This window comes from Antechinus flavipes, chromosome 3 (genome assembly GCF_016432865.1).
Source record: "Antechinus flavipes isolate AdamAnt ecotype Samford, QLD, Australia chromosome 3, AdamAnt_v2, whole genome shotgun sequence".
In the NCBI taxonomy this organism is placed as follows: domain Eukaryota; kingdom Metazoa; phylum Chordata; class Mammalia; order Dasyuromorphia; family Dasyuridae; genus Antechinus; species Antechinus flavipes.
This window is the reverse complement of record NC_067400.1, coordinates 455,322,377-455,347,777: the sequence shown is the minus strand read 5'-3', so window position 1 is coordinate 455,347,777 and position 25,401 is coordinate 455,322,377. Positions and strand designations below refer to the sequence as shown.

Below are 25,401 nucleotides of genomic sequence, written 5' to 3'. Positions count from 1 at the left end.
TATATTTCTTACATCTTCCCATCCAAAACTCTCTTTGGATATAAAATGGTCCATTTCATATAACATATAACATATAATGTTTACAAACTCTGGCATGCTATTAAAATTATAGCAAGAAATTTTTAATGTTTAACTTAAAAAAATATCTTCCATCACTAGTTTGTATTTTAAATTTACAAGAACAATATGTGTTTTGGCTATCAAAAGAGACTGTAGATACTGAAATGACGTAAAGACTCAAACAACTGACTTCACCCCTTGGGCCTATGTAAAGCTGTAGCCTCTTCACCCATACGTTCACCTGTACCTCCTTGTCCCACCATTGGGATACCTATCATATACTAATTTTAACAGAATCAGGGGGGAAAAACCCCAGAAAAGCTCACTATGTACTGTGTTGGCCAAATTAACAAGAATTGAATTTTCACTAGCTTTCATAGATTGCTATAAAAGTAGGTGTAAAACAGCATTTTCCATTTTCTCCAAGTCTAAAATTCTAAGTCAAAATTAAAGACAGGTTAGCTCTAGCTCAGCAGTGACAAGGGTGGGACCTGCAGGAAGTGATGGGGCTCTGGCTTGTAAGCACAGAACCGAAGGCAGCCTGCCTGTAGTCTGGTCCTGATGCTGCTTACCGATGATGTAGGAGAGAATTAAGTTCCAGCCGGTGATGAAGGCCCAGAGCTCCCCGACAGTGACATAGCTGTAGAGGTAGGCAGAGCCAGTCTTTGGAACCCTAGCACCAAACTCTCCGTAGCACAGTCCTGCTAAGACGGAGGCCAAGGCAGCAATTAGGAAGGAGATGACGATGGAAGGGCCAGCATTCTTGCGGGCCACCGCGCCAGCCAGTACATAGACCCCTGCTCCAAGAGTGCTGCCTACGCCGAGAGCCACCAAATCAAAAGTGTTCAGGCAGCGAGACAGGCGGCTCTGCTCTCGGCTGCAGTCCACAACTTTTCGCCGTAATAGCTGTTGTCCAAAATCGAGGAATACTTTGCACCCCATGACACTGATCAAATCTGATAAAGAAAGAGAGAGAGAGGAATACCATTATCAACGATGTTTTGTCCCCATGATTATACCACTACTAATAATGAGAGTCAGCACAAGGGTCAGGGATCCAGGCTCAGAAGCAGGGAGACTTTTTTTTTTGTGTTCAATAATAAGTTTACATGGAAAGATAATCCTCAACATTCATCTTTGTAAGATTTTGAGTTCTAAAAATTTTTTTTCTTCTCCTCTCTCCTACCTACCTCTCCCCAAGATAGCAAGCAATACAATAGAGGCTATATATATGCAATTATTTTAAACATATTTCCATATTTCTCATGTTGGGAAAGAAAACAAAAGGGAAAAACTACAAGAAAGAAAAAGCAAAAAAAAAAAAATTTTTTTAAGTGAAAATAGTATGTTTTGATCAATATTTACTCTCCATAGTTTTCTCTCTGAATGCAGATGGAATTTTCCTTCCCAAGTCTATTGGGATTGTCTTGGATGATAGTATTGCTGAGAAGAGCTAAGCTTACCAAAATTGATCATCATGTATTCTTACTGTTATTGTATACAATGTTCTCTTAGTTCTGCTCACTTCACTCAGCATAAGTCTCCAGGCAGTTCTGAAATCAGCCTGTTCATCATTTCTTATAGAACAATAATATTCTGTAACAGTCATATACCATAAATTATTTGGCCGTTCCCCAAATGGGGCATTCACTCAATTTCCAGTTCCTTGCCACCACAAAAAAGAGCTACTATAAACATATTTTGCACATTTGGGTTCTTTTCTCTTTTTTATTATCTCTTTGGGATACAGACCCAGTAATGGCACAGCTGGATCAAAGTGTATGCAGATTTATTGCTCTTTTGGGTAGTTCCAAATTGAGGAGAGAGACTTTTATTCAAATCCACCTTTAATAACCTGGCTGTATAATTCAGGCCAAGCCATATAACCTGTAATCTCTCAGCTTCCCAAGCTCTCCAATTCTATACTAAAGCCCCTGGATCAATCATATGTTGCAGAGCAGGTGCTAATTCACATTGATAATCCTCATTAGACTGATAAAATCAAAGAGAGCTAGGGGATGCAGTGGATAGAGGGCCAGAGCTGGGATCAGGAAGACCACAAGTCCAGTTCTCTATCTTCCACTGACAGATTCCCTAGTTCTATCACCCTTTACTCAATCCCTTACATTAGTCCACTTTAAAATTCCCCCTTCCTTCCACTGTGCCCTCTCAAATGCTGCTATACTATGGCTAACAAACTTGCTTTTTCCTTTTTCACACGCTCTATCACCTTATTCTCACTGAAAACTGGCTCCTTCTTGTTGCTACATCCAAGTGCACATTTATTCATACCTATCTCCTACAGCCGTGGGAGTTGGAATACTCTTTGTTCCCCACTGCCAGTTCCAGTATCTCCCTCTATAAAACTGAAGCACTACCCCAGTGGTGGAATGGAAGCTTTCTGTGGATAACTTTTTTTTTTCCTTCAGGAATTGGGAAAGAAGAGCAAAGGATATTTAGTATAATGGGAAACACTAATATTAAATGTTTGCTGAATTTCATCTAATGTGTCTGACAGTTTAAAATATAAAATATTAATTTCAGATATCAATTTTTCTTTGATCCAGTACTTTTATATGCACGCACACACACACACACACACAATAGGCTGTGTGTGTATGTGTATATATATATATATATATACACATACACACACACATATATATGTATATTGTATATTTATGTATGTGCATATATATATGGGGTGTGTGTGTGCGTGTATATATATATTTAATGTATGTATGTATATGTGTGTATGTACATCCTGCAGACCCTAAAGCACTATCTAAATGATAGCTATTACTACTATTTGGCACTACTACAATAGTGTATAAAATGTGAGGACTTAATTGTTTGTCCATTGCTGGGGGAAAAAGGCGGTCATGTTTATAGAAAATATAAACTAAACACCCATGCACACAAAAAAATGATCTTTTAAAGAAAATGGGAAGAAAAGCATTCTTTGGAAAGTCAGTTGGAACCACCCAGATGTAGTCCATTTCTTTTTAATAGGTACAGAGTATCCTAATAGAGGAACAGTCCTTATAAGTACATATCAGAGAAACATACTAGATATAAGAACTCTGGGATAATTAAGGGTCTTGGACTAGGAAGCTAGCCCATCTGAATTCTAGTCCTTACTCTGCCACTTACTATTCTGAGCAAATCAAAATCTTGGGCATGGCAGGTATTTCCCTTCTCTGAATCTTAGTTTCCTATGTAAAATGGAAATTTTGCTATTTGTTTGACTACCAGACAAGATCAAATGAGATGTAAAAGTACTTTGTAAACTATTATATAAACACAAGACCTTATTTGTTAGATCATTATCCTGGAAGTTAAATTAACCTACAATCTATATTTTATTACTATTTTTCAAATACTTACACCTTTAGAAGAGTAATTAATAAGGAAAAGAGGGCTGAACATGGAAGAGTTGATGAACCTTAACTGACTTACTATAATTTACTCAATTTCTCATCTGTCTGCCTCACAGAAATGTTATGAAGAAAATATTTTGTGAAATATGAAGCACCCCACATAATTAGGCCCCAAAAGAAAATATGGTTCTCTCTCTTCTTTGAAGAGATAGGTGCAAAACATTATATACTTCAGGCTTGGTTGGCAGGTTGGCAAGTTTTGCCAATTGTCTCTTTCTTTATCCTTTGTTACAATGGAAGGAGAGGAAGGGGGAGACGTGGAGATGAAGATGACGTCGAGATGAAGATGACGTCAAAAACATTTCAATGTTCAAAGCACTGTGTAAAGGTAAGTTATTATCAGCAGATCTCTTAACCCTTTATCTCTGCCCAAATTAACTATTTTTAATTCAATTACTAGAGTGGGGCCTAGAATCAGGAGGATCTGAATTCAAATCCAACCTCAGATACTTATTAGCTGTGTGACTTTGGCTAAATTACTTAATCCCAAGTGCGTCAAAGAAAGAAACAAACCCAGAAAAGGACCTGCATTTTTAAAAAAGTATAAATAGGGGCAGTTAGTTGGTGCAACAGATAGAGCACCAGCCCTGAAGTCAAGAGGATCTGAGTTCAAAGTGGCCTCAGACACTTAACACTTCCTATCTGTGTGACCCTGGGCAAGTCACTTAACCTCAACTGCCTGGGGGGGGGGGGGGGGGGGAGGGAATATATATATATATATCCATCACACGCACACACATACACAAAGCTATGTAATTTTACATATAACATAATATTACAATATATCACAGCAAAATTATAATAAATTCCAGCCAGGATGTCTGTTATTTGATTGTCTATAGAATTAAGGTCTCTACTATAAACTATGTATTTTTTCTATATTTCATGATAGAGAGAAATTAACTAGATACAAATTATCTTCCTCCCAGGATTATTTTCGAAGAAAAATACTATGATCATGGAATTGAAAGTTTAATATCCAGAATTAATTTGTCTCATTCACACATTTCATCTCTTCTCACACTACACACACACACACACACACACACACACACACACACACACACACACACACATATTCAGGCTTAGGCTGTAACGCAGTTGGATTCCAAAACAGTAAATATGATGAAAGTACTTCCCTGTGTTCACAATGACCTAATTGTTCTATTTTCTATGTCAGGTATACAAGAAGACTTCCTCCTGTTTTTAGATAGAAAGTTCCCGAAATATTTTGAAATCATTATCTAAATAAATAGGTTACCCTTTCTTTGCTGAAACAAATTTGTACATTAGTAGACTTCTTATTTCTTCTAACTACAAACCCAATTTTTCTATAATAAATCACTTAGAGACAGCAGGGTTCAGAAGAAAGATAATACAATTTGGAATGAGGACAATAAGTTCAAATTTCAGGTAAACCACTTAATATTTGGGACTATGGGCAAATCACTTCAGTCCCTGAGTTCAAATGAGGAAGTCAAATTCAAGGATCAAAGTCCAGTATAGATTTATAAAGCTATAATCTTATAAGAAGTACAAATCAACTCCTTATCTTGAATCTAGGGAAGAAGGGAGTGGAATCACAATAGTTCTTATCATGGGATGAAGTCAACAATGCAACTCCATTTAACTCCTTTGTTTTTCTTCCCAGAAAAACCTCAAAAATTGCCTGCTCTAAAAGTAAAGAGTGAATGCATGTTTTCTGAAGAGAATATCCTAACTATCATCTCTATAAAATTCTAATTCAGAGTTGACCTAAGTGCTACTGTAAAGCTACTGAAAAGTAATAAAAGAAAAAATAAAGTGAACTCATGGTCAGGATTTTAAAGAAAAAACCTATCTCATCTGTACAATTTTAAAGGTTCCCTATAAAGGCAGTGATGAAAATAGAATTGAAATGATAAAAAAAAAAAAAAGCACTCCACCTCTTAATAACATCAAATAGCATACATTTTTCACTGGCAAGTTTTATCTTCTCTTTCCTCACTGTCATAAAGAGGGTACTACCCTTAATGGCTTATCAGAGAGAAAAGCTGTTATTAGTCTATAAATGCCCTTTTTTTTTTTTTGAGGGGGAAGGAGGTAGAAAACAATGCTTTACTTTATAGAGTTGGTTTTAGTAAGACAAAAGTAAAGTAACTGGGCTTAGGAATGAATGTGCTCCATAGGTGACTGGCCTGTTTTTACTCATCTGACAAATACTTGACAACAATCAAGCTTTTCTATGATTGTAATCATTCCAAGACAAAATGATCTTCAGAATAGCTGCAAATGATATTCAAACAATCCCTTCCTCTAGCACTAAATTCTATCTATGATGCTATAAGCTACCATTTTTCCTCCAAATATAACATAATTTCTTCCAGTTAGATTTGAAACCTGCCTATGGGGTTGAGAGGAAGGAGAAAAAAGGCACTTTTTCATCAACTCTGAAAAAGGTCTTATATCCAAGGTTTATAAGAAAATAATAAATCTATAAAAACAAGATTCATTCTTCAGTGGATAAGTGGACAAAGGATATGAATACAGTTCAAGGGGAAATTGCAAGATATGAAAGATTGCTCCAATTCCCTAATTTAAAAAAACACACAACAAAATAACTGAGATTTACTCTCATATCCAGCAAACTGACAATGATGGAAATAGTCAATATAGGAAATACTGTAGAAATATTGAATTGATCTCAATGGCTTCTACAAAAGCAACTTGGAGTTATTTGGAATGTGGATTTATACAAAGAAAGTGATCCTATAACCCAAAGAATTCCATAGCTAGTCATATACTAAGGAGATCAAAGACAGAAAGATCTCAAAAACACCAAAATATAAGAAAAATGTGAAAACTGAGTGCTCCTCCAGACAAACTAATATAAATTCAACTGCATATTGTTGTCAACTGTAAGAAATTAAGAAGATGAAGAAGTCAGGAACATGGGAAAGTGACAGTGAACTAAGTGGGGATTGATGAAAATAATGTATACAAAAACTACAACATTAAAAAAAAAAAAAAGAAACAATGCTTTGGAATTATTGTGGGTGAGCTCCAGGTCAAAGAAAAGATGAGCAAATGTACCTATCCCCCTTCTTTCCAGAAGCAGGAGACTAGGGGTGGTATACTGCTTATACTGCTTGCAGGTTCTTCTGTCTCTGTCTCTGTCTCTCCCTCCCTCCCTTTCTATCTCTCTTCCCCTCCCTCTTCCTCTCCCCACCCCTGTCTCTGTCTCTCTCTCTCAATCTCTCTTCCTCTCTATCTCTGTGAAGAGGTATAGAACACTGCATACACTATTTCCAGGAGCCACATCCTTCCTCCCTCTTTTCCTCCTTTCCTTTCTTCCATCCTTCCTCTTGAAGTGACTAGGATATAGACCCTGAGCTGGCCTTTCAGTCTGCACAGACAATGGCTCACCAGCTCCTCTGAGTGAACCTTTCATAAGCCTAGAATATTATGGGAAGGGATGGATCACTAATGTTTGGGGACAATCAAAATATTCCACAAAATTACCTTTTCCTTAGCAAATCTAAGCACTCCATGCTTAAATAACACTTTATGTACTAGACCAAGTTGGAGGGTAGACAGCATTCCAAGTATTTTGAATAGCAATGGCATAACTTTCCCCTAAGAGAGAACCTGCTTTGGTCAGCTATAAATATGTATTATATTTATATACTCTGACATATATGTCCTTCTTGGCAAGCCACCTCACACAACTAAGACTATATATAAGTTAGAGAGCAGCTGTTATTCTGCATAGAGTTTCCTCATTGGGAATTCTCTATACCAATGAAATCAAAGTTACAGTCCAAAATACACACACACAGACACACTGTGAATGGTTAAAACAAGGTAACATGATACATTTTGTTGCTCAGTCATTAACTGGGAATGACAATGGACATGGTCCTCTGATGACTGAGAATCCTGCTGTACTTAAATGCCATGATTCTGAACCTCAATTTTCTGTTCAGTAGTAAGGACCTAGGAAAGGACAGAATGATGATATAGGAGCTAGTCCCAATTTTATTTCGTTCTCCTCTTCTCCTCCCCCCTCCCAAATTATTTTTGTCATTTGCTTCTTGCTCAAAACAAGAACACAAAAGATTCTAATTAGCTGATGAATTCTCCAAGTCACCCCAGTGATAAAATCTGGGATCCATCAACACATGATCAAGGCATCTGCTGAATTGAGCTTCAATTCAACATAGCTTTGCTGTGTCCCGACACTTTTCCTGCCAGTCTGGGGAGGTCTTACTCACACAATCTAGATCCCATCCACAAAAATAAGGAAGGCCTTTCTCCACCAGGACCAATCCTTAAATAAAAAGAAACCCCATTTTTTGTTTTTGTGGTCTGTCATTCCATCTTCTCCAGCTCATTTTACAGGTGAGGAACTGAGGCAAACAGTTAAGTGACTTGTAAGTCTGAGGCTGGACCTTTCTGATTCCAAGCCCGGTACTCCACTGTACTACCAAGTTGCTCATAGATACCCCCCTCTCAGCTCCCCATTTATGTTAGTTCATGTTCAGTAACAGATATGAGATGAGGCATTAGAAACAATACAAAAAAAAATTCTAGATTTAGAATTGATTCTTGGGTCCAAATCCTGACTGACAAATATTGTTTGAATAAGTCACTCAACTTCTTTGAGTATCTTTTGGTTTCTCATTTTCAAAATGAAAGGGTTGGGAGTCTCATTCCCTTTCAGCTCTTGTCATAGAGCTCCAGTAATACTATAATGTTATAAATGAAAGATCTTCATATAGTTATATATGTTATATAGTTATAACATTATAATTATAAGTTACATGTTAATGTACAAATTATAACATGTAATACATATTATATAATATTTTATGAACATATAATATAACATCATTTATAATATGATACAAATGAAAGACTCATTCAGGTTTTAATTTAAGAACCCATGATTTCTCCTGACCATCCAAGAGATTCACAGACAGTGGAAAATAGAAATACCTTGCATGATGGAAAGAAAGGCCTGTTCTAACTCTCCAGGTGCTTATCTTTTTAATATATTTAACTTGTGAGACACACAAACAAGGAATCTTACAACAACATATTTTAACAGGTTCCTAAACTGTTTTGATTCAAAATCCTAGAGTACAACTCAATAAAGGAAAACAGTAAACACCAATGGCAATGTCTAATATCCTCCTAAAAGGGAGATTATCCTAAAATAAATGCCTTCACAAATTAAGCTCTGTTATATGTGAAGGTTTCATTTGGGCAATCTCAAATACTACTGAATCCTTTGATAATAACTCTTCTCAGTTTTCACAGAATCTCAAAAACGAAAGAAATTTCAGAAGCCATCTTTTCCAAATACTGTCTGAATAGGAATCTACTCTTCAATAGTCAGCATGTATTTAAAGACCTCAAGCAATGGGCAGCCTGCCTCCCAATGCATATGTTTTTTTATATTCTTGGTGACACTTTTTGAAAAAATAATTAACACTTTAGTATTCATCAAGATGAACCACACAGAAGAAAGATAATCATTCAAAACTCATTTCTTTTCATAACATTCACCAACACTTTATATTAATTAACTTTAATTCACTGAGCTGGTCCCAATTTAAAAGCATCTAACTTAATGGTTCTCAAAATCTCAAGTTTTCCCTTCCTCCCTGAAAATTCTTTAGAGTTTTTAAAGAATTTGTATTTATACCAGATTGTGTAGTTATAAGTAAAAGTAAAAAGAAGATATTTTTAAAATCAAGAGCAACTTAGAATTTTTGGAACACTGTAAAAGGACACACTCCCAAGGCAGTTAAGCCGCAATTGATGAAACTCCAATAGCCTTAAATATCTTTCTCAGTTTCCTTATTTGGTTTGATTGTAGTACCTGGTGTTACATTAATCAGATCTGAATTAATTATCATACACTTTTGTAAATGCTTCCAAGAAACCTAAATCCATTGTTAGCCAAATGGTGCAAATTTGTGTAATTAAGACTGTTTTCCTCCCAAAACTTCTCAGTGATGTTTCACTTAGGAAAAGTTTTATTTGGAGTGATGAGCTAGAGCTGAAGAATTATAGGTAATTTTTAAAGGCTGAATATTTAGGAGACAAGCCTTGGAGATTTAATGAAAGGACTAAGATAACACAGGAGCACTAGGATCTCAAAGAGAGGTCAATGGTAATGGGCAATGGAAGTCTGTCCCAGAAAAAAGCCTAATTGTAGCCCTTTCGCTTGGGAGAAAGGGCAAAAACTTTAGAACCCCAAATTCAGTCTACCTTATTGAAGCTATTTTGTAATCTAGAATGCTAATACCTGACTTTATAAATTGCTTATAAGGTCGCAAAACATTTTTTATATCATATTTCATTTAGGCAGATAATTACCTTTTTATAATATTGCTCCTAGTGGAAAATGTATTACACATTCCAATTTACAAACCCAGTCTTAGAGCATTACTCATTCATGCATTAAGAACTGCCCTTTTTTTCCCCATAGTCTACTATATGTGAGGTAAGAGGTTACATTGATAGGATTGAGGTAGGGTGGGAGACAACACAAGGAGGTACAAATACAATAAGATATATTTTTTGTTCTTATACAATATGGTTGGGGAGATAAAGCACACATAAAAATAACTATGGAACATATGGTTGGTATGGGCAATAAAGGAAAGAGGAGAGCTCACTTCCTACTGGGATGACTAAGAAAAGCTTCATAGACAAGTTAGGCCTTGGAGGAAGGAATGGAGTTATGGGACTGATTAGAAAATACTGTGGTTTTGCTGGACAAGTGAGAGATAAGAACAAAGCATAGGATTTTCCTCACCATCCTATAGCGTCCATAGGGGATCTATGAACACAGAATGGTAGGGGCTTGCTTTTGAGTACCCTTCACATCAAGTGGCCAAAGGAACATATATGTACATTGTTATCCCTTGCTCTGGTCAAGTGACCAATTTATCTTCTTTAAAGATCACACATTTCTTTAATAGTATCCTTGAGTCTGTATTTCCATGTTCTTCTTGATTCCCTTTTTGTGTGATTCTTCTCTTCAATTCTCTTGATTGAAGTGTGAAGTGTTCCAAGAGCATCATTTAAGTAAGTTTCTTTAAATTCTGAAAAATGGGGGAGTAGATTGGATCTTATTTTGAGCAAAATGTTTTTCATTTAATGGGTTATTTAACAAAATACTGTTACATGGCATATTTTCCTATGATTTTCCCCCCTCTCTGTTATTCTATCAATTAGCCTTGAGATATACGTAACACACACCCAGAGTTACCATGGAAATTATCTTTGTGGGTTATGTCATGCAGATTAGACTCAAAATACCAGGCATAAATAATCCTGAAACTTTATCTTCATAAGCAGGAAATAACACATTTTAGGGCAGATCCTCCCCTATTTTTAGAATCATCTTTTGTGTATATCCCTAAAAGTCAGAAATCTGTTCAAATGTTAAAACAGTTAAATTTAATACCACTGACTTTCTAAGCTTAAGTTTGAAAATGATACAGTCACCAAATGGTACACATTCAACAAACAGAACCACTTTTCATCTGCTTTCTCTATTGGAGCTTTATATGAAATAGAGTACTGGTTGTGAATGAAATTAGCAGACTTAATAGTGATAATAGCTAGCATTAATTTATTCAGTGCTTTAAAGTAGACAAAGAATTTTTACAAACATCTCATTTGGGAGGTAGGTGCTATTATTTCCATTTTAAGGATAGAAGACTCAGGTAGATAGAAGTTAAATGACTTGATCTTTGTCAGTGTTCCTCACTTCAAGTTCAGCATCTATCCACTATATCACAGAGAATGCCTAGATCTATTCTAAATATAGGATAGAATCTAATAAAGATCAATTACTCTGTGATCATGGGAAAGTGACAAATTTTTCAAAGCACTCATTTCTTCATCTGTATAATCAGTCTAACAATATTACCACCTACCTGTTAACTCTAAAAAGAGCTATCAACTTTGAACTTATAATAACAGCTAACAATAATTGTTATACAGACATAAAACCTTTCTTCCTGTTTCTATAGTCTCACTTGTGCTGTCTTTCTCATAAAAAATATGTTTGCAGAAGACCAAGATTATATTTGCCTGAATTACTAAAATTCCTCTGAGGAATTGAAAAGCATGATCAATTAAATCAGTATTTGGTCACTGATTGCTGATCATAGGAAAGAACAGACCAACAAAATCCTGTGAATAAGCCAGGAATTCCAAAGGCATAAAAAAGCAGCTTTTGTACAAATGTGCCAGCAAATTTAAGACATGGAATGCAGTTGGGTGGCACAAGACAGACAAGGCAATTTTTAATAAGAGGCAATTTTTAAAAAGTCCTTTCAGGAGACTTAAGCAGATTGTAAACCTTTGTTTAAAAAAATAACAAGATGTATCACAAGATGTAAAGAAACTAGTTGCCACTATAAGTCAATAAGGCCTGCAAACATTAAAATATTAATCTTTAGATTAATAAAGTTTTGCTGGAGTATAATATAGAGCTAGAACAAAAGACTAGTTTTGGATTTCAATTATTTATATTTTCTTTATACATCCTAATCATGAAATCAAGTATGTTGTCTGACATTCTTTATACTGACTGGTCAGGGGGTGGAATTTCTTGTTCTTGTTTTTTTGTTTGTTTTAATCACATAGACAAGATGATGGCAAGAGGCCGAATGCATGGCCTGATATAAAAGTCTGAATCAAGATGGATCTAATTATTCCAGATATTTTAGTAATAGCTGAATTCAGGGCACTGTACATTGGCCTTCTGTGATTTAAAATGTCAAATGTTTGGATCCTCCACCAGTGTGAGGTAAAAGGAGGGTAAAAGCAAGCCTATATAACTAGTTAACTAGTTAAAGTTACTAATTGCTTTACTAATGGCAGGCAGCTAGGTGGTACAATGGAGCACTCATACTAATAATTAGGTTTTGTTTGCTTGCTGTTAGTATATGAGAATGTATTAAGAAATGAAATAATCTGAAATTCCAAGAGTCAGGAAGATCTGAATTTAAATCATCCTGAGATACTTACTACAGGTATGACCCTGGGCAAGTCACGTAATCTGTTTACCTCAGTTTCCTCAATTACAAGAAATGATAATAGCAACTTAAGGTTACAGTTGGGATCAAATCATAATATCTGAAAAGTGTTTTGCAAACCTTAAAGCACTCCATAAATGACAATGGACAAGATAATACTAAACTACCTGAAATCCTAAAAGAATGGAGGGGAGAGATACCATACCCAAATTAATTAGCCCTTGCTTTTCTTTATCCAGGAATCTTTCAGCTGATTTATTCTAATTCCTTAGATCTCTAAATTTACTCTACAAGTACAGAGTAATGAAAACCAGGAAAATTAATTTAATTTTCTCAGAAACATAATGAATGGTATTCCCAAACATCTCTCCCAGGGTTCCAAAAACTCTCTGATAACAGTATAGAAAACTAATTCTAGCACTGTAATTTCCTGCCACTGTAATGTGATAAATATCTGGCACATCTTGAGACTAAGAAAATAATAGTCCAGTTCAAATTACCTGAAAAAATTAGCATTATTCTCAGAAATTCTATTTTCACCAAATGATTTCTAAATCAAGCCATCAAGTTTAATTCAGTTGAATAGGGAAATAATAAGCTATGGCAGCCTGCTTTTGTCTTTTTAGGACATGGAGCTCAGAGGCAGCTTAATCAGATAACATCCTCCCTATAGGAGAAAAATTTAAATGATGTTTTTAGAAACATCTAGCTTTTGTAAGAAAGCTGAGTTGGACTAATGCACTTTGGCAGAAATGGAATTTTGAAAATTCCTTAGCAATTATTGGACTTCCTAAAGCAATTTCATATGCCAAAGAGAAGTAAATTAAACCTAATTATTAGCATGAGTGATCTTTATTCTACAAGCAGGTGAAATACCGCAGAAAACATCATCTATACTTAACACAGAAAGGATTTGGGTGTTAAGAGAACTTAAAACTTGATGGCTTGTACTGGTCTTAAAATCTGTAGTTGTCTCTGTACATCAGTCTAGCTCAAAAGCTTTGATGTTAATCCAAATTATAGTTTTAGTTTGGCCAGTTTCCTTATCTCAAAAATATGTTGAATTAAGAAGAACCTGAGGACACCTTTTCCCTTAGATGCTGATAGAAGACAAGTTCAATGAGAAGATCAATGGACTTGTAATGAGAGGACCTAGGTTAAAATCCTTGACCACCTAAGGGATTTCAAATAAGACACTTCTCTAGGAGTCAATTTCCTCAAGATACAGAATGAATAGATGAGCTCTAATGTCAATTCCAACTCTAAATCAATAATAACTCCATTGGGGCCTATGATTTCAAATTTTGAAACTGAGATTTCGCTAGCATCCAGTGAAAAAGTGGAAAGTAAATGGATAGCCAAGAAAAAAGAAGCCCTTTCAGAATGCAAATGCAATTCTGGTAGAATGTAGAATCCTTGAAGGGAAACACTTATTTTGTTATATAGTCTGTTTCCCCAGGCTAGTACAATTCAAGAGAGATACATAGATTCATACATAGATCTAAGTGTGTATTTGATATATGGACAGTATAGATAGTAATATAGGAGGATGATATAAAGTAAATGTGTTTATTTGTTAAATGCATATATACATATATTCAAATACATTTGTATATATACAGTATATGTGGGGGGAAGACAGAATCCATAGAATTGCCTTAAGTTTTTTATTGGGAGGGGTGAAAAGGAAGAACGTAACAAGACTGAAGGATAACACTATAATTTTTAGAGAGATACAAAATAAACCCTTTCCTGTAATAAGTTCACAATCTTAATGGGGGAGGGAAGGGAAGAAACATAAAACCTTTCAGTAGCATATGGAAATGGAAATATATTAAGCACCAAGATAAGCAGTAAAGACAAAAACTGTAGGTGGATTCCAGGACAGCTGCATTTGGTCTGGAATTATAGGAGACTATTTGCTAGAATGGAGAAAGCACTTCAAGCCTTGACATAAGCACTCAATAAATATTTATGGCATGAATATGTGAATGTGGGTGGGGAGGTGGAGAGGTAGGGAGGAAGTACAGTGGAGTCAGGAGGACCTGAGTTCAAACCCACCCTCAAACACTTGACAGCTACTAGCAGTGTGAACTCAAGCAAGTGACTACCTCCACTGCTTACAAAACAAAAGAATATGTGAATGGAGAAAGAGCAAAGGAGAATGCTAAGAGCATGGTATTCATATGACTTGAGGCAATCAGCCTAGCCAGAAAAGTTGGTATACTAAACACTAGGATATAAAGTTGAACAGATTCTTAGAGATCAGCTAATCTGAAAAGAATTTGGGCAGATTTAACACCATAAATCTTCTAGCTCCCAAATGGTTTCTTCCAAAGGTATTATTTTTGCTATTAAATGTCCTCTATCAATGGAAATGAGGGCCATAAACCATACATAAGGATGCTTGTGGGCTACTCATTGACTTGAGAACCACATATTAACATTATCTATGTCCCATTGTAGGTTTATTTATTTTATTAAAATATTTCCTAATTATATTTTAATCTATTTGGACTATGTTGCCAGCCATACTCAATGGTTGCTGGTTTGATACCTATTTATACAATACTGCATTTTCTAATCTTCATTCATTACACTATATTACAAAAGAATTCTGAAAAACATTTCCCAAAGTGAAATGTGCCATCCTATGCTGTGAATGAAGGGGATGATCAGAAATATTAACTAATTAACCAACCATGTGATTGGAAGAAAATTTAAAAATATAAATTCCCTTTCCCAAATACAAAAGACTCTCTAGAGTTTGATTCCAGCTATCTTGTATATATTGTTGGCCTTTTTTTCACCTTCAATAGCAGCTTCTGAGCTCTCTTCACAAGAAACAATCCATCTCATCTTCACTTAATATTCCTAAATCACATCTTACCCACAAAAGTTCCTCAGCATAAAGAGATTCAAACTTGTATCTTGTCAAAATACCTTATTATTTTTCCCTCCAAAAAAACTTGATCATTAAATATTTAATTAGAAACTTATGGAATAAGCACCTAAACATAGCATCTGGCCCTTAGGAAATACTTAATAAATGCTTGTTTGATTAAATGATTGAATTATCTAATTCTCAGAAAATATCTACACTGTTGCACATAATTTAGGAAATCTACCAATTTATTCCACATGGAAACCTAACTTCATTACTTCCAACAAAAACACAATAAAATACTTGTAAAGTTACAAGTTTAAGAGCTCCTTCATAATTTATCTCTCAATTCATACATTCAAGAAATTTGCAGAGCATTGTTAGAAAGAAATTCAGCTAACACTCCATTCCAACATTAATAATCTCCTTGCAATTCTTTAAAAAAGGACAAAATTGTGAACCTCTTCTACTTAAGAGTAGCTGGCAGAAATTAAGAGAAGAAATCTATAACCACCATGCAACTAAATTAGAATTTAACATGTTTTACCCAGTTCCTTGGGTTACAAGCAAGGGTTCAAGTCCCAGACCTCCCACTAACTTGGGTATGTGTTTAGGCAAGTCAACAACCTCTGTGGGACTCAGTTTCATCATATCTTGTAAAACTGTGATAATGCTTGAAAGAACAAATAAACAAATTCATTTAAAACATTAATTTGTAACTATAAACTATTATCTTTAATATTATTAATTCATTAAAATGGAAAATTTCAGGGTATAGCTTGTATATAAAAATTAATTTTGGCTTCTGAAAATGAATTTTGATTTTACCTATGGGCCCCCTTCCTGACTTCCTATGTTCTGAATGAAGTTGAAAAAGAATATTAGACACAGAAAGTTCTTTCTTCCTCAACCCAAGGACTCACTAGCCTACAAAGCTATATTATTTATTTTACTAAATTGTGTATACATTGAGTGGAAATGTTTGTTTTCCATGTGCCATTTTATGTCTTTAGAAACAAATGATTAAAGAATAATTTCAAGGTCTGGTTTTTTTTTCCTGTTGTCCCTAGTCTTATTTCCTGCCTTTTAACTTACATTTCTGCCTACTTTTCTTTTATTCTTCTCTGTTGTCCTTGACACATAAAATATCTCTGCAAGGAAAAAAAAATGTACAAAGTAAAGGTCAAATTGTAATGTGATCTAAAGATGGCAAGTGGCCTATAATGGCCAGTGACACCTTAGCTACTAAAGTCTCTCCAAGTAGACTACTTCTTACCTTCTTGAAGATAGCCACTAAAAGAAGAAATATCCTCAAAATTGTTGAGTTTTTTAAGAATGTAAACCCAGAATAACTTGTTTAAAATATGTTACCCAGATAGGAGTGATACAGAGCATAACATTACTGATATTAGTATTAGTACAGAACTCAAGAGAGACGTCACTCAATACATAGTTGCATCTCCAAGGCATTGTACTTAATAATATAGTCTTTACCACTAAGGAATTGATAATTAAGTAGGAAAAAGTCATATTAAACACATAGTTAACTTGAAATAATGCTCTAAAGGACTTGGAACAGAAGTTTTACCCCCGTCTGACTATCCCTGTTATTAACTTAACTACCAATATGAACCAAACTGTATACAACACAGTAAGGTGTCACATAGTTCTGGGGAAGTTCACAAAAACATACATTTTTCATGGTTAGAGAAATCAAGAAAAGATTTCATGGAGAATACGCACTTGAGCTAAGGATGATGGATACAAGGATTTCCAAAGTCAAGAGACTGAAGAAAGCATTTCAGGAAAAAGAAACAGGCCTAAGCAAAAACAGAAAAAAAAAAAAAATTAAGGGGCAGTTTGGGAGAATACCAAGCACCCCAGTTGGGTTGGAGTTCATGAAGAGAAATAGTAGGATAGAGAACTGGAAGGAAAGTCAATGCCCAATCAGGGGATAGCAACTGGCAGACTATGAATATGATGACTCATTATTATCATGAACTTAGAAAAGAGGAATGAAGAAAATCAGAGAAAGTTGGAAGTACATGAAACAATGCAGAGCAAAGCAAGCAAAAACCAGGAGAACAACTTCTATGAACACAAGAAGTTAATGTAAACAGCACTGAATGTCAACTTTGATGCAAGCAGTGCCTTCAGAGAGTATGACTGCTGTCTCCGCTAGAGAGGTAATGGACTTACGTGTGAGGAAAGAAGTGTACATTTTCCAGAAGTGGATAACACAATGATTTGTCTTGCTTAATTGAACTGCTACAAAGGAAGATTTTATGGGGGCTGGGAGGAGATTGTTAAGGAGCGATTCTTGGAACAGCACTAAAACAAAATGTTCAATTACAGCAAAAAGAATTCTCCTAATCATTTCCCATTGGGTTACTTCCTTGGACTCATCATTTTCAGAAACAGAGATCTACTTGAAAAACCATACCTCTTCAGCGCATCCTTCCCCCTCTCTGGATGAAAGTGGACCTTTGGGAACTCTTCTGGTTTTTTTCTTGGTGGGGCAAATGATGTGTTTCATTTTAAGATTCAGACTTGTGATTTCATCAGTTTAGAGAATTTCTGATGCGGATGGAAACTCTCTAATAAAATACAACAGCAAGTGTCCTGTAATTCACAGTATTCAGTTGTCTGGAACAATGAGCTGCCCATGGTCACATACTGTATGTTGCAGAGATAGGACATGAACTTTCTCATTGCCAAGGCCAGCCTTCACCCACTAAGTTCTCAGTCCAGTTATCTTATCTCATACAGATGGGACTCTGAGAACACCAGTTCAGATGGCTGCCCTGTCCTACTTTATACCTACGATTTGTTTTCTTGATCTAAAAAGCTTAATGATATGATAGAGAGTTTACTTAATTCTGAACAAAATAATCATCCTGGAGAACAGACTTAAGAATGTTAAATTGTGTTCCTCTGTTTTCAAGATCAATGAATCATACTTGAGGAACAAATGAAAGCCTTCCTTTATTCCAACAACAAACATAGGACAAATCAGTGAACAAAGCTGAGAACATCTCTCTACCATGCTTTATGATTTACAAAGAACTGTATGGATATCATCTTATTTAACCCTAACAACCTTGTGATGTAAATAGCTCAAGGACTATTGTGTCCTGTTAAGGCAGAGGCAGACTGCTAAAAGGACTGGTATTGGAAAGACCTGGATTCAAATCTTTCCCCTTAGTTACTAGATAACCACCACATGAGCAAGTCAATGAACCAAATGGGGTTGTTTTGAAGTTCATGAGAAAAAGTATATCCACTATACCACCATTGTCTCAAGAAAGAAACCATGGTCGCTTCTAAAACTAAATCCAGATGAAAAATCATAGAAATGTCCACGTGTGCAGATCCAGTTTTCATTTCATTGCAGGAGTTCTAAATCAAATAAACACCTATGAATACAATGATTTTCTTTTTATACATACAATGATTATTCAACCTTGTGCCAATTTCCTTTGATCTGTCCTGGAAGAAATCCCAGGGCCACCTAATCACAACAATAGTTAACTTTGAAAATGAAAAAGATATTTTTGAAAAAAGCCTACATTCTCTAAGGAGGAGGGGGAGATGAGGAATATGGGGAACACCATATTCAAAGTAATATTTTTTTTTAAAGTACATTTGCATCAGTGTGTCTGCAAAGTAGTTAAGGATTCTCCACATTTTGGAAAAAGTTCCAATCTTAGATTTCATAAAGGGAAAACGACTTCACCAAATTGAAGGATAATCAAAGTGCCCTTATTCAAAGCTAATTTAAGAAAGGAACTGACAGAAAACCTATCCAAACTGAGACATGCTCCAAGAACTTAATACCCCCAAGGGGTCCAACTCTCCATTCATCCCCCCAAACACTGCATCACACAATGCATAGTAGTGGATTGAGACTCAAAAGACCTCCCTTTCAGTTCTCAATCTGCCACCAGTATAACCTGAGATGAATTGTTCCATCTGTCTTGGTCTAAATTTCCTAATTTATAAAATGGGGAGATAAATGTTAAGATGTCTGCTAAAGTTCCTTCTAAGTCTAATCATAACTGATGTTTCTACTCCTAGAAAGTTTCAAGGTTTTCCTAAAATCCAGGTATCAGGTGATTTTTTTGCTCAACCATTTAGTCATGTCTGCCTCTTCAATAATAGGAAGGAACCTACCTCAGCCTGATGAGAAAGATAACTAAATACTTGGGTATATCTTAACAGATGTGATTGCTGAGTTACTGCTACTGGGCAGAGATTTCTGAACAGTCATGGAAAACAGAAGGAAATATTATCTTTATTTTCACATAGGCATAGAGTGGATCTCTTGAAAGATGAATGGATTTATTTTTAATCCAGGACACAAAATTCTAAAGGAGTGAACACCCAGAAAAGGAAGGATTGATCAGAAATAACCAGCATAATGTTCATCAACATCTCATTTTGCTTTTAAATAGGATTACTACACTGGTAGATATCAAGGGACTTCAGGAAGACCCAAGTTCAAATTCAGCCTCAGACACTTGATAGCTGTATGATCCTGAGCTAGTCATGTAATTTGTTTTGCCTTAATCTACACTGGAGAAGGAAATGGCAAATTATTTCAGTATTTTCTGCCAAGAAAATCACATGGACAGAACTGCCATGCTATGGTCCACAGAGTCACAAAGTGTTAGACACTACTGAACAACAACAATAGAAAATTTAAGTTAGATCTCACCAAAGCATAACAAAGATAAAGAAATATGGTCTGATAATGGAACATACAATTAGTGGGCTTGGTACTATATAAATGGCCGGATTCAACAAGTAGCTGCAATGTCAGCTTAGAAGGAGCTCCCTTATGGAGCACCCTAGGAATGATTTGGATAAAAGCACACTTATTAAATTTTCAGATAACACAGGTTTGGAAAGATACACTGAACAATTGAGGCAGCATTCAGAATTTTTTGACAGACTGGATACCTTGGGCCAACTCGAAGCATAGAAAATAAATATTGGTTTTATATGTGGATCTGAAGCATCAACTTCACTGGTAAAAAGTGGAAAAGGCACAGCCAGAAGTTGTTTATCTGAAAAATACTTGGGTTGTTTTAGGATATTTCATGGGCCAGAATGTGAAAGAATTAGGAATTAGTAAGTTTGGCCATAGAGGACAGAAATAGGACTAAAAAACGCTTTAGAAAGGAAGATTTTCCTTAGGAAGTCCCCTAACAAATGATCTAATACTAGAATTAACTGGATGCAAAGACTGAAACAAGCCCTGTCAGTCTAGGGGTAGAGACAATTTCTTGTTTTTGAATGGTCTCTGCCAACTCTGACATTCTACAAAAAAGCTAAGAGCACTAGCTACTTATTTCATATCCGTAGACTATAAGATTCTACTAGTATGATAAAAACCAAGATTTCAGCTATAAAACTCAAGGTTATTTTACAAAATTTCCTTGTCTGATAAACCTTCAAGTAAACTCAATGACAGATAATTTTGTATTTTTTTGATGAATGGATGCTGAACTGCATAACACCCTGCCAAATATAAGATACACCCCCAAGATGGGAAAAAAATATGAGCATTCAGGATGGGGATAAGAGGTGAGGGGTAGGAATTAATTGGCCATATTCAAATGTTTGATGGTAAAAACTTATATTCATCTTAAAATAGTGCAATTTATACAATGTAGAACTGTCTTTAAACTTATGGATCAAAGAATTCAATTCCTGTCTTTTTTTCTATCTCTTACTACTTCTGCAAGGCCTTTAGACTGCCTCCTATGCCATCCTGACTGCCACCAAAAATAAAGTTCCTACTAGCTTTGAAATCGATAATCATCCACATCCACAAACACACTAACATACAGATTTTCCTTTGTTTCTTGGGGTTGTGATGGGAGTATTCAAATCAATGAGATCAGGGATCTACCATGGTGTGGAAGTATTCATGATATTTCAATGTGCAAACATACACCCACTTATGCCCAGAAACACACATAAAAGAATACTCCAATGTGCCTTCTCCAGAACTATAACAAAGGGCAAACCTACAGAATCGGAAAAGAAATTCCTTACCCATAGGCAATGCTGATAGCCAGTGTATCTTTTATGGGGGTCATTTCTATCTTGAGTGTCCTTAGAATTTTTATGAGTTAATTTTGCAAATGGAGAGGGTTTGGGGAAAGAGAGCAGAAATCAGAAAAGCTGCATCTGGCACATTCTATTGTTATCCCTTGCTAAACAAAACAAAACAAAACAAAACAAAAAACCCACAATAGTCTATTGTTGAGATGACAAGGTTTCTGATCAGGACCCCATTCTGAGCCTTTTGCCATTGAATGCCTGTTAATGCTCTGTAAAGTAGCCCTTCAGTTAATAAAAATATCCCTCACATTAAGTACCCCGGTACCAATTAAAGGTCTAACTTAGAGGAATCTCCTATATCTAAACAACAGACTTACTTTTACAACATATGCTTTTTGCTAAAACAGCAATAAAAAGGTCAACCATAAGCCCTTTTTTTATCCCTTGGCAGCTGGAAGAAGCCAAGGAAACAGAAATTTCACCTTTTAACATTTCTATTATCTGATTAGAGAAAGGGTGTCTGTGTAGAGAGCAGGGCCAAGGAAAGTAAAAACATTTGAAGCAAACACTTTTCAAAACACAAGACAGCAGATCTTTCCAAGTATCATAATACACAACTTCAATTGTCCTTTACAAAAATGGCTGAAGTTTTCCCCTTAAATTCATGATACCATGGACAATACCTACTTCTTTTTTCCTTTGATAAAGTTTGTATACATTTTGATGTGTGTGTTGGATAGTCCAGTTGAAAAATAACCTCTCCCAAACTTCCTCCCTGGTGAGATCATTTTGATGTCAAAACTTCTCTTGAAATTATCCCAAGACACCAACACCTTCAGAAGAGAGACTACACACACTAGGTCACTGCTTCCACCATGCTTAACAGTAGGAAACAGACATTCTTTTTTAAATGTTTCTTTCCCTTCTCTGTTGGCAAACATTTCCACGAGAGTGCAGCAAGCCCATTTATGTTTTTGCAGACCATAAAAAACTGTTCCAAAAAAGGTCTCTTTTTTCTAAGTCACATTAAATAGATTTAATTCATAAAGGCATTGGTTTATCCTACATAATGAATTGGTTGGTACCTTTTTATTTTGAAAGATACTCTTTAGTTTTCCTTCATTTCTGTGAGATCAAGAAATGTCGAGCTCTTAATGAACATTTTTGTAATTACACAAGCTAACAGTCTGAATTAATACCTTTTCACTATAACACACAAGAAATGAATTCTTCAAAATTTAAAATCTCTTTATTGTGAGGATTTAGAATGAAATAAAAATAAAATAAATAAAAGCATCAAGAAAGTAATCTATACAATGACAATACAAAAAAAAAAAAAATACCACCCAAAGTTGTATTATTTAAGGCAAATAAAGGCAACAATGAGCATCCTGTCTAGAGAACTAATGGCCTTCTCTTTTCCTAATCTCCAGAAATGTATTATTTTATATACAGTTTACATTAAATCAATAAATATTGATTTATGACTGAATTTATGATTGAATATTTATGCTTAGTATGTTCATGGCACTTTGGGGATACAAAAGTGGTAAAAGACAATGTTCTGCCCTCAAAGAACTTACATTCTAAGAAATGCTTAAGAATGTACATATATAAATGGCTCCTTAAGAGATGAGATTTCCTTTCTTGTCTTCACATTCCCAGTATAAATCAAGCACACAGTAGGCTTATGAAATTGAACTGGATTGATAACAAAACATACTGCCCTTCTTTAGATAAAATAAGATTACTTGTAGCTAATTGGAACAGTGGATAGAGTGCCAGGCCCAGAGTCTGAAAGAACTTGAATGCAAATCCAGCCTCAGACATTTAGTAGTTGTGTGACTCGAATAAATTACTTAACCCTGTTTGCTTCAGTTCCTCACCCAAAAATTGAGTTCCAAAAGAAAATGGCAAACTATTAACTTTGCCATGAAAAACCCAAAAAGGGTCAAAAAAGAGTCATGCAACTGAAAATGACTGAACAACATACACGTGGCAAATGTCTTTTTGTTTCTTTAATAGTACTAATAAGAGGGGAGGCATTTGTTGGACATGACAGTAAAATAAAAATAAATCACCAAAAGCACCAATAAAAAATTTCTTTAATACAACTGAGGAAGTCTGTCCAAACCAGCCCATTCTTTGCTGCTTTGTCATGGTTCTTATGACTACAGGACAGAATCATGAACCTTAGAAATGGAAAGAACTTCCCTGTTCCCTACAATTCAATTTCTTCATTTTATTGGTAAGGAACCAGTGGTCCATTGAGGGAAGAACAAGTTTGAGTATAGAATTAGTTAATGTCAAAGGATTAAAATCCAAATCTCCTGACTTGGAGTGTTAGGTAAGCTGGCTTGCACTTATATCCCTATACCACTAATTTGTTTCGACTTTCTTTGCTAAAAAAATAATAATAATAAATATTCTGCTCCTTTGGACAAAGACTCCCTTTTTACACGGACACAGTCAATCCAATTTGCTAATCTCTTTCTTGGACTGTGACCTATGCTTCTCTATGAATATTTCACACAATTTTAAGCACACTAGTTTACCCATTTGTGCACCACGGAACATGTGAAATGTACCTGCTTTCTCCATGCTCTCCTTTCCTTCTTTGCTAAAGCAATGAGTGATTCTAAAGCTTCTGGAATTAGGCCCCCAACAACAGAATTATTGTAACATTCCAAACCAGGGATTTACTATTCATCTTCCTAATGTAATTGCTATAGATGCAAATATAAAAATGTTGAGTATTGGCATTTGTCACACTTACTACAGGTTCATTCCTGGAAAACACACTGCATAATTTACAAAATGAGATTAAGTTTGATAGGCTGATATTATCAATGGACTTAGCAGAGATTCCTGTTAAAGGAATTATGATCTCCAGAATGGAATAGGTGCCCAACATTTTATTACAACTATCCTAACAGTTAGCGATTGGACCACAGAAGACATACAAGTAAATCATAGTTCCAAGCTTTAGGCACAGTCCCTGACACATAGGAACAGCTTTAATACTTACTTATTGACTAATCACATGAAGACTGTATTTTACCACACTGTTCACAGTAACAAGAATATGTTATGATCAACTGTGCTGGACTTGACTCTTCTCAACAATGTGGCAATTCCAGGGAATTCCAAAAGACTTGGGATGGAAAATGTCAAATGCATTCAGAGAGAGAAGTATGAAGACTAATGTGGATTAAAGCACAATATTTTCACTTTTTTGTTTGTTCTTTTTCTTTTTCATAGTTTCCCTCCCCTTGTGTGATTTTTCCTGCACAACATGACAAATATGAAAATGTTTAAAAAGATTGCAAATATTTAACCTATATCAGATTGTTGCTGTCTTAGGGAGGGAGGACGTAAGGGAGGAAGAGAGAAAAATTTAGAATACAAAATATTACAAAAACAAATGCTGAAAATTATCTTTGTGTATCTGGAAAAATAAAATACTATTAATAATAAAAAAGGGTATTTCTAGCCCCACTTTGAAATTCCTGCTTTATTTTTAACTATGTCAAATGAGGTGAAGAAACAACCCCAGAGACAGAATTCACAGGTATTCCTATAAATTGAGAAGTCTTAGTCAGACTTGATTAATTTGGAAAGGAGCAAAAGGTCTAACCACATTCCTACTATCTTAGTATCAAAATGCACATGCATCTGAGGAAGCTTTGGTCTTTTGATTTATTTTAAAGTCATATTTTTTCCCCCTGTTTTTTGGATCTGGCTTTTTATTAAAACCAACAGCTTCACTTCACACTGATATTATACAAGGCAAAGGCAAATTTGCCTTTAAAATGCAATGATGGAAACACCCTTATTCACATATTTTCACTCTTAGATCCCTCCTCGGGTCTCAAAACTTTGACCTAAAAGGGAGTTAAAT

General features: G+C 35.3%; 1 protein-coding gene across 1 annotated transcript in view; it reads right to left on the bottom strand.

Annotated features, from left to right (window-relative positions):
- The window catches only part of SLC7A1 (solute carrier family 7 member 1), a 69,945-nt gene that overhangs the window by 26,415 nt on the left and 18,129 nt on the right, over positions 1-25,401 (bottom strand). The window contains 1 exon segment of the mRNA XM_051986518.1: positions 633-1,016. Coding sequence (XP_051842478.1) covers positions 633-1,002 — 370 coding nt within the window. The 5' untranslated portion in view covers positions 1,003-1,016.